Source organism: Salarias fasciatus, chromosome 5 (assembly GCF_902148845.1).
Source record: "Salarias fasciatus chromosome 5, fSalaFa1.1, whole genome shotgun sequence".
In the NCBI taxonomy this organism is placed as follows: Eukaryota; Metazoa; Chordata; class Actinopteri; order Blenniiformes; family Blenniidae; genus Salarias; species Salarias fasciatus.
Window position 1 is genome coordinate 20,618,457 of NC_043749.1, and position 12,184 is coordinate 20,630,640.

At 42.9% G+C, this 12,184-nt stretch overlaps 1 protein-coding gene across 1 annotated transcript; it reads left to right on the top strand.

Moving 5' to 3' along the window:
* Positions 1-12,184, top strand: pacsin1b (protein kinase C and casein kinase substrate in neurons 1b). The gene is made up of 10 exons (XM_030092172.1): positions 1-111; positions 5,700-5,826; positions 8,740-8,896; positions 9,327-9,562; positions 9,904-10,059; positions 10,855-11,030; positions 11,110-11,230; positions 11,471-11,595; positions 11,777-11,973; positions 12,075-12,184. Exons 2-10 carry the CDS (start codon positions 5,767-5,769, stop codon positions 12,182-12,184), a joined length of 1,338 nt encoding a protein of 445 aa, XP_029948032.1. The 5' UTR covers positions 1-111; positions 5,700-5,766.

The following is a 12,184-nucleotide window of genomic DNA, read 5'->3' on the forward strand; positions in this document are numbered from 1 at the left end:
CTGCTTTAGAGGGATGGGGATTCCCGATGGTGGAGCGGGTCCGTGATGATGTTTGACTGCAGGATGTGCTGACGAGGGAGGAGAAAAGAGTGAAGAATGAATCAAAGGATGGTAACTAAACCTCAGAGGTTGCTGCAAGTGTCTGAGTTTGTGTGTGTGCGCGTGTGTGTGTGTGTGTGTGTGTAAGGTGGGGGGAGATGATGGTGTATTGTTTACGTGTCTACAGTGACTACTACATCAGTGCACCATAAATCAGGAATTCTGTCAAAATCCGCATTTTCACTTCTGCCGCAGTTTCCTCTCTAATCGTTTCCTTTATTGAAAAAGTGGAAGAAGCTGGTCAGTGGCTGTTTTCCGACTCTGCGATCTGCCTTTATGTGAGCCAAGCAAAGGGCTTCGCTGAACAAAAGCCCCCTCTCGGCATGTAGCTAATGGATTAACCAAGCATGATAAACACCCACTTCTCTGCCCCGCTCTCCACTCTCCATCACAGCTGAAGCGTTTGTTTTGCACAAAAATGTTGGACGGGTCTTCTTTGAAAATTCATCTACAGGAATATGACTTTTAATTTTTTTTATCCTGGCATGCGTAGAATATTTCTTGGGTGTCCACCCAGTTTCCTCTCTGATCTCTTCCCTGCTTTTTTGTGATGAGGAGTGTAGCTCCATCCTTTGGTCCATGGTTGACCCAAAAACCCACGCGGCTCCCACCCCTCCCCCTGACCTCCAATCAAAACACAGCTCTGCTTCCCCTTCTATTGTTTCATTTCTCAGGCCTCTGCATCAAATGGCTATGGCCGTGTGAGAACTTATGTTTTTTATGCATATTATGTGACAATAAAATATCCTCGAAGTTCTAATCAGCTTAAGTTAAATTTGCACAAAGAGAATGAAACATAAATGTGTTTGTTGGCTCGATCCGTCTGATCATTTGTTGATGTGAGTTTTTAACCTGATGCTTCTGAAGAAGATTGCGACCCGATATACAGCGTGGGGGATTTTATATTCTGCGAATGTGTTGCATTTTATCAGTTGCCTTGTTTTTATTTCTTACTGTGATTTATTGTCACTGTGTTTTCCATGGCATGATTTTATTGGGAAAACTGAAGACAAATTCTTCCATTGTGGAAAAAACTATTTGTCTTTATATTTGCACTCTAAGTGAGAAGATTAATACTACTCGTATTTCTTTATTCTCAGTGCTGTGAGAGCAGTGGCATTAATGTTTTCAACCAGCCTTAATATTGAGAAGTGGGAAGACGCCAGAGGAGCGGAGAGGAAGTGTTGATTCCCATCACCAAGAAGAATGGAGATGAACTAAAAAACAAAAACAATACAGATAAATTGTACATTTTTGTATTTCCTAGAGGCTCAACAATCATGCTGTGGGATGCTTCAGCCTGAGTGAGCTCTGTCACTCCCTTTGGATAGAGCCAGCCTCACGGTTTCATCCTCTTTCCACTGTTTTGCAGTGCCAGGTTATTAGCAGCTGACATGAGAGCACTATTGATCTCTCAGCAAAGGAAGCCGACATGCATGTTTTTTTTTCCTTTAACACATGGAGTTTTTGATACATCGCAAGTTAGAAATGGCAATTCTTCAGCATTTTCAACAAGGTCTTCAACAGAGCAGATCCTTGGAGGCTCTCGCAGGCTCATTGTCAGTCTGTTGGTATTTGCTAATAGAGCAGAGGATCAGCGAAACCTTTTGCGGCTGTAGCTGACATTTCATTTCACAGCAAAGCTTTTTTTTTATGAGCTTTATCAGCTCATTTGCATTGCGTCTTTGCGTTTTATCTCAACACATCTTCGTTTCGCTGTTTGGTCTGTGTCGTCCTGCCGCGTCGTTTCGGTTTTTATCTTCATCTTGCATCACATTTGTGATTGAATCCTATCGTGGAAGAGGAATTGTGCAACCTGTCAGAGTTTTCCGTGAAATCTCACTCCAATTTCTCATGACATTTAGGAGAAAATACACTTTAATGAGTCAGCGATACAAACAAACAGTGTTCGTCCAGACTAGGGGGTCGCAGAGTGGGGGGAGCTGATCCCAGCTGGCGTGATTCCGAAGGCCGGGCACACACGGAGAATTTTGTGAGAAAGAAAACACACAATCACACCTACGAGCAGTTCAGGATAACCTTTTACTGTGATGTGCCGGTCTTTGGATTGTGGAAGCCTGAACAGGTGCTGCACTGTAAACCCGAATCAGTTTCCACAACTCAAAAAAATTGAGGCAAATGATTCCCTCAATTTTTTTGAGTTGCATTTACTTAAAAGTCAAAATTTCTCTTAACTTAAAAGGGTTATTGACTTGTACTTGTACTGTTTGATAACAGTTAACTCAAACAAAACATTCAGCTCAACTCAAAGACTTGCAGTTAGTAGGACTTACATTTTTTGCGTTAAGGTAACTCAATTCTTGTCAGTTATTTTGACTTCAAGTTTTAAGTTCTCCAAAAACTGGATTAAATTCACAGAACTCAGAAAAATACCACTTCATTACATGTTCCTCTAACTCAAAATTTATCTGTTTGTGTTATCAATGTTTTAAGTACACAGATCACGATCACATCAAATACACTGCGTTTGTTTCCTAAAAAAACATGCCTCTCCAAAAATGGAGTTTAACTAACTTCTTCCCTTTCGGGGTTGCGGGTGGCTGGAGCCAATCCCAGGTGCTGTGGGCGAAGGCGGGGTCATCAACTGACATTTACAGACAGACAACCATTCACTCACAGCGAGGAGCAATTTAGGGTAACCAATTAACCAGACAAGCCTGTTTTTGGACTGTGAGGAGGAAGCCAGAGTACCCAGAGAGAGAACACACACACACACACACACACACACACACACACACACACACACACACAGAACATGCAAACTCCACAGGCGGTATTTGAACCCAGGACCTTCTTGCTGGGAGGCACAAGCGCTAACCACTACGCCACCATGCAGTCTAAACCAACTTAAAGCAACACTAAGGAACTTTCAGTTTTCGTTGATTTTGGCGGCGCCAGTGGACAAAAGCGGTAGTGTTTTGCCTGAACGAATACTACAGTTCCCATGAGGACTAGCGCGTGGCGTCGTAAAATGCTGCTCCCAGTGGCGTGCTGTCGGACTGAACTCACCTACATTTGTTTCCAGTGGCTGTGTGAAGGACGGATAACGACGAGGCAATGAACCTAATGGTGGCTTAACAATGTTATATCATGATGTGACGCATGCCGTAAAGCAGTCCGCACATTTGGAGTTTTTTAGTGTGCAGGGTTCCTACCACCCTCCTCACAATTGCTTAGTCCAAGTGAAAGCAATACTGATGCCCTCAGCCCATGGCAGAGGGTCATTCAACTAGTTGTAAGTCGATGTATCATCACAAAAGATATTAAAATGTTTTATTAAGGTTGAAAAGTTCCTTAGTGTCGCTTTAAGTAACAACTTTAACTAACTGAACATTCCAAATTCCTTGTTCAGCCTTCTAAATGTGTCTGGCCACTTCAATTATCACAAACAATAATAAAGATTAAATAATGACAAAATTAGAATCTTTCATTACAGTTAAAGAAAAAGTGTGTGCTTTTAGCATCTATTCCTGAGTAAGGCAACAGAGCAGCAGTTCAGTTCAGCAGCAGTTTTTTTTGTTTTGGTTTGGTTTTTTTACCCTGTCGTGGTAGTCAGTGCACGGAATAAAAAATTCTGGATTGCCTTCAACACATAAGTAATTGATCATAGAAATCAATTGTAATCACAGCCTATAAAACAGTAACTGATTGGATAATGAAAATAAAAAAAATAATACAATTAATGCTTTCTCTTTCACTATCATCTATGCATGTGACACTTTTTCGTAATTGATTTGGAATGTTAAATTACTTATATGACAAAGACAATGTTTTTTCTTTAATTATCCGTATTTAAAACAATATAAATAACAGGATTTTATAGCATGTAATTAAATTACTTTTTTTAAGTTGACCTTAAGCGATATTTTTGAGTTATGCGTACTTATATATAAGTATAGTTCAATTAACTCTAAGGTTATCAGTTAGAGACACTCAAAAGGAAGAACATGTTATACCAACTTAATACAATTAAGTCAGAACAACTTTTTCTAAAACTTTGAGTATACTCTACTTAATCTATTTAATTATTTTGAACATTCGGGTTTACAGTGTGCTGTGAGGCTCCGCTGTGACGTCCTGAATTACAAACATACAAAACACAGCCTGCGCTCCACAGTCACTGGGTTCTATACTCAAGCGGTCTCTTCCTGCTCAGATTAGAATGCGTTAATCCCAATTAAGATCAACATTCGCTCAGGAATTTGCTACTTCAGGAACTCCCGGTTTCGGGCACAACGCTGACTCAGATTGAAGGATGAGACTGATGTGAATGTGGTTTTCAAAGGTTGAGATGACTGGCATTATCGGGATGAACATTGTATTCTGTGTTCACAGTGTAAACAGTGTGGTAGCATTAGCTTGTAATAAAACAGATCACATTTCAATACTGGTTCATCTGGACTACCATTTTTTTTTTTTTTTTTTTTTTGTTCAAATGAATGTATTGACTAAAATAGAGAAGACATAAAAAACAAGGAGTCTCTGAGTTGGTGTCTTCACATTTCAGTGTCTGTGAACTAAAGCTGAGGTGGTGGGCGTTGTCGCTGAACACCTCACAGCCTGGATGAATGGATAGATGGAGGGATATAGTTTCATGCTGCCCTCAGCTCTTGTTTCATTTTAATAATCATGTCACAGCTATTGATTTCTGCAACAGCTGTTCCTCTCGGGCCTTGAGTAGCATTTAGCTGACCAGACTGGGCAAAGATTACTCTGCAATTAGCTAACGGAGCTCTGGTGAAGGCTGACTTGAGTCGGTGCTGCTGAAAATTAATAGATGGTCATTACATCTATTAACAGCGTCGTCTCGGGGGAGCGGCGAGGCAGACAGCTGGGAACGCTCCAGCTGTGAGGGTGATTGTTCTTCAAGTTGGATCTCACCTGATGATCATTGTGGAAGGCCTTGTGTAACTTTTTATATCCACCAATAACCTTCAGCCTGTCACTGACCCTTCACTTTGGACTCTGGAATCATGGATTTTACCAGGTTGCCCACAGGCCGAGCATGTCAGTGTCTCCGGTTGAAAGGATGTTTTTGGTTGCATCAGCTATTTGGTTTTTGCATCTTGTATTGTTGCTTCTTTTATTCCAAGCAAATTACAGAGGACATTTGTCTCTGTGGTGCAGTTAAAATGAAATATTTCTATTCAGCAGTGACTTGACTTTTCTTTATTATTCTTTATACTTTTTAGTATTTAATACTGATTTAATCTTACTGTACAGACAATCTCATAATATAGGCTACGTATAGATGTTGTGGACTGTACTAGTTGTCCACATTATCTACTCTTGTGCAAAAATCAGTTTTGCTGCATTGATTTAGAGTTCTTTATGTCCTCTAATCATATTTTTTCGTTGCACAAAAATAAGGATTACACAAATTACTCATACTGCAGTGAAGGGCTCCTACTATCCATCCTGATTTACATCAGGATGCCGTAGCAGCACAATATACAGTTATGCAGGTTTGATTTTTTTTTTTTTTTTTTTGTGAGAGTTTTAATTCCTCTCACGTATCTCACCGATCACACAGCTCCTGCTCTGTGTTTACATTCCTCTGTGCTCGTCTTCTCTTCCAGTGCATGAGGAACATTATTCTGCCGCAGACCACCACAGCCTGAAGCCACCCCGCCAAACTCTGGGACCATGTCTGGAGCCTACGACGAGTCCGCCTTCCAGGAGGAGAGCACAGACAGCTTCTGGGAGGTGAGGCCGCGGGAACGCTGTTTGACGCCGCCGGCCGATGAAGTCTCAGCGAATCTGCCTCGTCTCGTTTATTGGCCGTGCATCGACGCGCGTTTCCACGTGAATCAGGGATGTTAACAGGCGTCAGATGACTCCACCACAGATCAGTTAAAACTACCTTGTTTTTCATGCTTTTACTCAAAAGTGGAAGCCAAATAAATGCTCTTTTTGTAGGATTCAGCTTTTAAAAACTTGCTTGTCTTACTCTGTCTTTGTCTCTTTTTTCTGGCAAACGCGTTCAATCGCTTGAGTGGTTCGCATTCCCTGTCTTAATGAAACTTGGATATTTTTTTTTCTGACTGTTTTAACTGGAGATCTTGACAGATGAGTTGGGATTTGTCTGCAACATGCTTTCATATTGAACTTTGGCATGAGCTGTACGCTTCAAAAAAAAAGAAATTCCTCCCACTTTAGCAACTATATGGCACTGGTTCTTTGCATGCTTTTATTTTTGTGGCTTTTTGTAGACTGAAGTGCTGCTTGCAAATAACAGGAATCACTCCATCGTCAAAGGGAAATAGTACCAAGTGGATAATGGGCACATTAGAGAGAAGGTGAACACAGCAAGCAGATATAAGAAAAGTTCAAAATGGAGGTTCGTTTCTCAGGGGCAACACCTCAGCAGCCGCATGTTATAAATCACATGACCGGGAAAGGTTATCGGGCCTCGGATTTCTCCAGAGCAGGTGGGAGTGGCACGATCCGAGATAACATGCTTCATGGTTGCATCAGACGATATATCAGCAGAAATAGTCGTGTCAAACAAATCAGATTATCTCATGCTATTCCATCTTCAAATTTAAGACGGGCTAAGTGGCTTCTCGTGTAGGTCGAGTTTGTGAGTGTATGTGACTGGGAGAATGTTGCTAACAGTGTAATGTACTTATAAGATATGAATGAAGCACTAATTGAAGTCGTCTGGAAGTCCTCCGCTCCTTTCTCACAATGAAGCATTATTAGATCGTCCTTGTTTGATGTAAAGATTATGTTCTCCTTATGAATTGTCTGTTTTGTTTACAATTTATCAATAACTTGGAAAATATCAGTTGCAAGATTCAAACTCCTGCATGATGTTGGGATTTACTTGTCTAAACTGTTTGAACTTATTTAAAAAAGAACTTACACATCACATTATTACAGCTGAAATTTGTAAGTTTTTTCTAAATTATTGTGGGACTGTCAAAGAATCCATTAGCTGTTTTTTGTTTTGTTTTTGTTAGACTTTTTGTCCTGAGATAACAGGATGTGGAGCTCGGGTTCTCCCACCAGATTACACCACCACCGACCTCTCACAACACAAACGGCGCTCCGTAATTTGAGCAACAAGTTCCCAGAAGCCCATTCATTATATATGAGAGCTTCTAACTCTTTACGGCGTTGAGACAGGAAACCTCCAGCTCACCTCAGGCTGCAGAGAGCACAGGCTGTCGTGTTGCTTTATCTCCTGCAGCGCTGTGAGTGATGAGTGTGCTCAGCAGGCTCTTTAGACAAAGGGGAGCTATTGTCACTTCATACATGCGTGGCTTATAATCGATCTCCTCTCGGAGCGGCCTGCGGTTCATCCTCATCGTGCCTTCCCCGGCCTGCCTGCATGCTGAGGAATCAGCTGGAGCAGCAGAGGTGTTTGCTTGCAGCTCGCCGCTCACTCCATCACCGTCAGTGGCTGCGTTAGCGCCGAGCTGCTGCAGTGCTGCCTGCTGATCGCTGACTCGGCTGGCTGCCGCCGCTGCCGGGGCTCGATCAGGCCCTGTGTGGAATACAATCAATTTGTCCCACAGCTGCTCTCATTTGGTCCAAGCATCAGGTCTGTTGAGTGTGAGTTATGGGTAAACATCTGTCACACACCCAGCAAAGATCCCGCTCTTTGTTTGCCTTCATAGAGTGAAATGGTGGTAGTAACTTGGAGTTTCAACTTCTCTCTCTCTCTCTCACTCTCTCTCTCTCTCTCTCTCTCTCTCTCTCTCTCTCTCTCTCTCTCTCTCTCTCTCTCTCCCTCCCTCTCTGTCTTCGGGCGAAGCGCTCAGCTCCCTGGGAGGCTGTCGCTCCGGTGTCAGAGGAGAGTTGTAAATTACGTGACATTAACCCACCCCCTGCTTTCATTGCATAACTCCACGAGCAGCCGCCTCCTCCCTGCTGCTCCCTTTTCCCCGTTCTACTCCCCACCTGCAGGCTGAGACGAGAGTTTAGCTCCAGCAGCTCTCACAATCATGCAGCCTTAATGTTCTGACAATAGAATACAAAAGCGGCTGTTTCCTGTAAGTCCAAACAGAATGCGATTAGAAGCTATGCAGAAGCGTATTGTAATCACATAAGAAAATATGCTGGTTCTGTTTTCTTGAAATACCATGATTTATTCATTTTTCCTTGAAAAACAAAACACTATTTATTTATTTTTTTTATTTAATCTTATGTTGTTTGGGGAATAAAAGATCTGTCCATCCACTGGAGCCGCTGCCATATAAATGCAGGCAGTTTTTTTTCCCATAAAAAGCTTAATTCAGTATTAAAAAGAGAAAAAAGGAGACCCTGTATCATTGAAAAAAAAGCTAATGCAATGCAACTCATTCAAACTCCTCAGTGTTCCAATTCAACAAGATAGTGAAGCATCGCTGTTGTCGTTTTCAATTAAATGCCTTTATATCTATCTTTTAAATGTGTCAAAATTGCAAATGCATTGTTTTAGGATGCAAAAGGTAAAATAAATACACAGGTTAGAAAGTTGTGAAGTTAGTGTGTTTTGTTTTAGCGGCAGCAATCAGCTGTTTTGTCCCAACAAAATGAATTCTATAGAAACCAGTAAGTAAATGCATGAATCCCCTGCTACTTTTGCTTAACCCCACTGTATTTCTGTCTCTGTCTCTGTTTCTGTATCAGGTTGGGAACTACAAACGCACGGTGAAGAGGATTGACGACGGTCATCGGCTGTGCAATGACCTGATGAACTGCATCCAGGAGCGTGCCAAAATTGAGAAAGCGTACGCACAGCAGCTGACCGAGTGGTCCAAAAGATGGAGGCAGCTGATAGACAAAGGTGTGGCTCACACACACCGTTTTTTTTTTTTTTTTTTCTTTTTTTGCCATATGCTTTTGTCATTCCAAAAAACACCAGGGACATAGACAATAAAAAAACCTTAAAGCCTTAAAAAGTGGTGGCTGTGGCTTAGGCTGTTTTGTTCAATCCCATCTCCATCTGTCTACATGTTGAAGTGTTCTTTGGTAAGATTCCTAATCCAGATTTGCTCCCAGCAGTGGGTAAAGCACCTTTTGCGACAGCCTTTAGCAGTGATTGAGTTTGAATTGGTTAATGTGAATGATCAGTGTAAAATTCCAAAACAAACATTGAAAAAACTATTTTACCTTCTGCCTTCTGCAGATGAAAGCTTTTGGTCATTCCTAGGTGTGTTTGGAGCCTCTCCATATACGGCGCTAGATCTGAGCTCAAACTGCCATGTGTCCTCCAGGGCCTCAGTATGGGACCGTGGAGCGAGCCTGGGTAGCGATGATGACGGAGGCAGAGAAGGTGAGCGACCTCCACCATGACATGAGGACTAACCTCATGAACAACGACTTCGAGAAGGTGAAGAACTGGCAGAAGGAATCGTACCACAAACAGATGATGGGGGGATTCAAGGAGACCAAAGAGGCGGAGGAGGGCTTCAAGAAGGCCCAGAAACCCTGGGCCAAAAAGCTAAAAGAGGTGAGGGAGTGTGTGTCGCTGGAAACATGTTTTTGTACGTCAGTGGTTTTAAAACTCCATATTTGGGGTGAAAATTTGAGAGTGGTATCGTTCTTTGTGTTGACAAAGCTTGTGTTATATGCTATATTTTGCAATACTGAGCTTAAATATCAGTGTTACTTCATTAAAACTGAAATAAAATGGAATACGTGACCAGCAAAATCATAACACTGTCAGCAATAGAAGCTATTCTGTTGAAAAAAGAATTACTTATTCCTCTGAGACTTTTTTCATTTTGTTGACTTTGATGCCCGGTTCAACTGGAAGCTTTGCTTAATGTCTGTGTTTTCTGTTCCCTTCAGCTCGAGGCGGCCAAGAAGTCGTTCCACATGGCTTGCAAAGAGGAGAAGCTGGCGTCGGCCAGAGAGGCCAACAGCAGAGCAGAGGCCTCGGTGACGGCCGACCAGCAGAAGAAACTGCAGGAGAAGCTGGAAAAGTGCAGACAGGACTCCCAGAAGGTAAAACCAAGCAGCAAGACTCTAAAACTCTGATTATCATTCCCTCCCTCGATCCTTCACAATTCTGAACCTATTTCCTTTTGTTTTTTTTTAATCATTGCTTCATTGTCTCTTTGTCAGGGTTGTTTTCCAGTGTCTCAGAGGGGCAGAGGCAAATTTCTCATCTAATGTTGGACTGGAGCTGCTAAATAGTCCCCAGTTTAGTTTTATGATGCATTAAAGTGTTTCCTCTCCAGGCCTTTCCTCAGATGCTCCGAATTGATTAGTTTTATGTTCTGTCTGTCAGAGATTCGCACTTTTATGATGAACATTTTACTGAAATGGCTCTACAACATTCAGATGTTGGTTTTTTTGTTTTGTTGCTGATTGGAAAAGCTGTTCACAAGAATCTCCCTTTTTCTTTTTTTCTTTAATATTCATTTCACATTACTGATCTGAGCGTAATGGACCTAAGTGGATGCGAAGTGCTGTTGGTTTTGTACATGCCGCATACTTTCCATCGTAGCCGTCAAATTCAAATAAGCTATATTTGCATCTTTTTTAGATTTACACGTTGCAACCAGAAAGTCAGATCTGAACTGAAGTCCAAAGAGATCAATGAGAGCCACGTAAACTATGAAAGACAAGAAGAATCTACCTGCAAAGTGAAGTGAAGTCAAAACAGAGAAAAAAGAGTTCTGGGGCTGATTTCAATAAAATGATTGATTTTTCTTCTTTTCATTTCTCTTGACAGGAAATAGAACATATTCTAAAGTGATCCTCTGAGAGTGTGTTCTTGTTTGTGCTTGATTCCAGGCCAGGGAGAAGTACGAGCGGTCTCTGGAAGAGCTGAATCATTGCACCCCGCCCTACAAGGACGGCATGGAGCTGGTGTTCGAGCAGTGCCAGCAGTTTGAAGACAAGAGGCTGGACTTCCTCAAGGAGGTGCTGCTGGAGGTCAAAGGCCACCTCAACCTCGCCGAGAACCAAAGGTTTGACGGCTTTTCGGAGCTCCCTTCGTTAGATCAGACGCCATCAGCCGCGAGCTGAATCCTCACCGTCTGTCCACAGTTACGCTGCAGTGTACAGAGAACTTGAACACACCATCAAGTCGGCCAGTCCGGAGGAAGATCTCAAGTGGTTTGACAGCATGCACGGCCCCAGCATGCATATGAACTGGCCGCAGTTTGAGGTACAGCAGGAAAAGCCTGCTCCACACGCTCCAGAAACACAAATAGGAAGATTTCTCCAAACGTATTGTTCATATTAAACTAGATTTTTGACAGTAAGTCGTACGGAAGTATTTATAGATGCTACAATTGAGGTGTAAAAATTGTCCAAGTTCTGATGTTTGGAGTTTACCTAAATTAAAAGCAGCGTCTGATCAATGCCTCTAACTCAAACGTATCCGTTTGTTTCGGTATTTCCACAGGAGTACAACCCAGACCTCGCACACCACATCTCAAAGAAAGAAAAGTCCAGGAAAGGGACTGACGGCATCATGCTGACTCACGTCACCTCCGCGGTGGATCACGCTCAAGCAGGAGACCGGGGAAGGTGCCGTTTCACCACTTCACTTTCTCTCAACAGCAAAACTCACTTTTGACTTGTCTGACATCACCATGAAATGTAAAATGTGTTAACGACATCCTTGGAAGCACATGCAGGTGTTAGTAGATGCAGCGGAGCCGGCAGGAAGTTAGACAGTCACCGTCTTTCCGAATGATTGTGGTTTCAGTGTGAGCAGCTACGAGAAGAACCAGGCGTACACGGCCTCCACGGAATGGTCGGACGAGGACCAAACGGCCGCCGACTCGGGCAACGACACCAACGGAGGGTCCAACCCTTTCGACGAGGACGTGGGCAAAGGCGTGCGGGTGAAAGCGTTGTACGACTACGACGGCCAGGAGCAGGACGAGCTCAGCTTCAGGGCGGGTGAGTCAGATTTCCACCTTTACGTGAAGAGATCGGCAGAACAGAGTATTGCTGTCTCACCTCATTCCCCACCGTTTTTTTTTTATTTGCTCCTCCCGAAGGCGACGAGCTGACGAAGCTGGAGGAAGAAGACGAGCAGGGCTGGTGTAAAGGCCGCCTCGATAACGGGAAGCTGGGCCTCTACCCGGCCAATTACGTGGAGCCCATCTAA

What these genes read in the sequence shown, in the direction of transcription:
- pacsin1b (XM_030092172.1), top strand. Translation starts at nt 5,767, where the DNA reads ATGTCTGGAGCCTACGACGAGTCCGCCTTCCAGGAGGAGAGCACAGAC. An exon ending in GGGCCAAAAAGCTAAAAGAG is followed by an intron (nt 9,563 to 9,903) that starts GTGAGGGAGTGT and finishes TGTTCCCTTCAG; the next exon opens with CTCGAGGCGGCCAAGAAGTC. An exon ending in CAAGCAGGAGACCGGGGAAG is followed by an intron (nt 11,596 to 11,776) that starts GTGCCGTTTCAC and finishes TTGTGGTTTCAG; the next exon opens with TGTGAGCAGCTACGAGAAGA.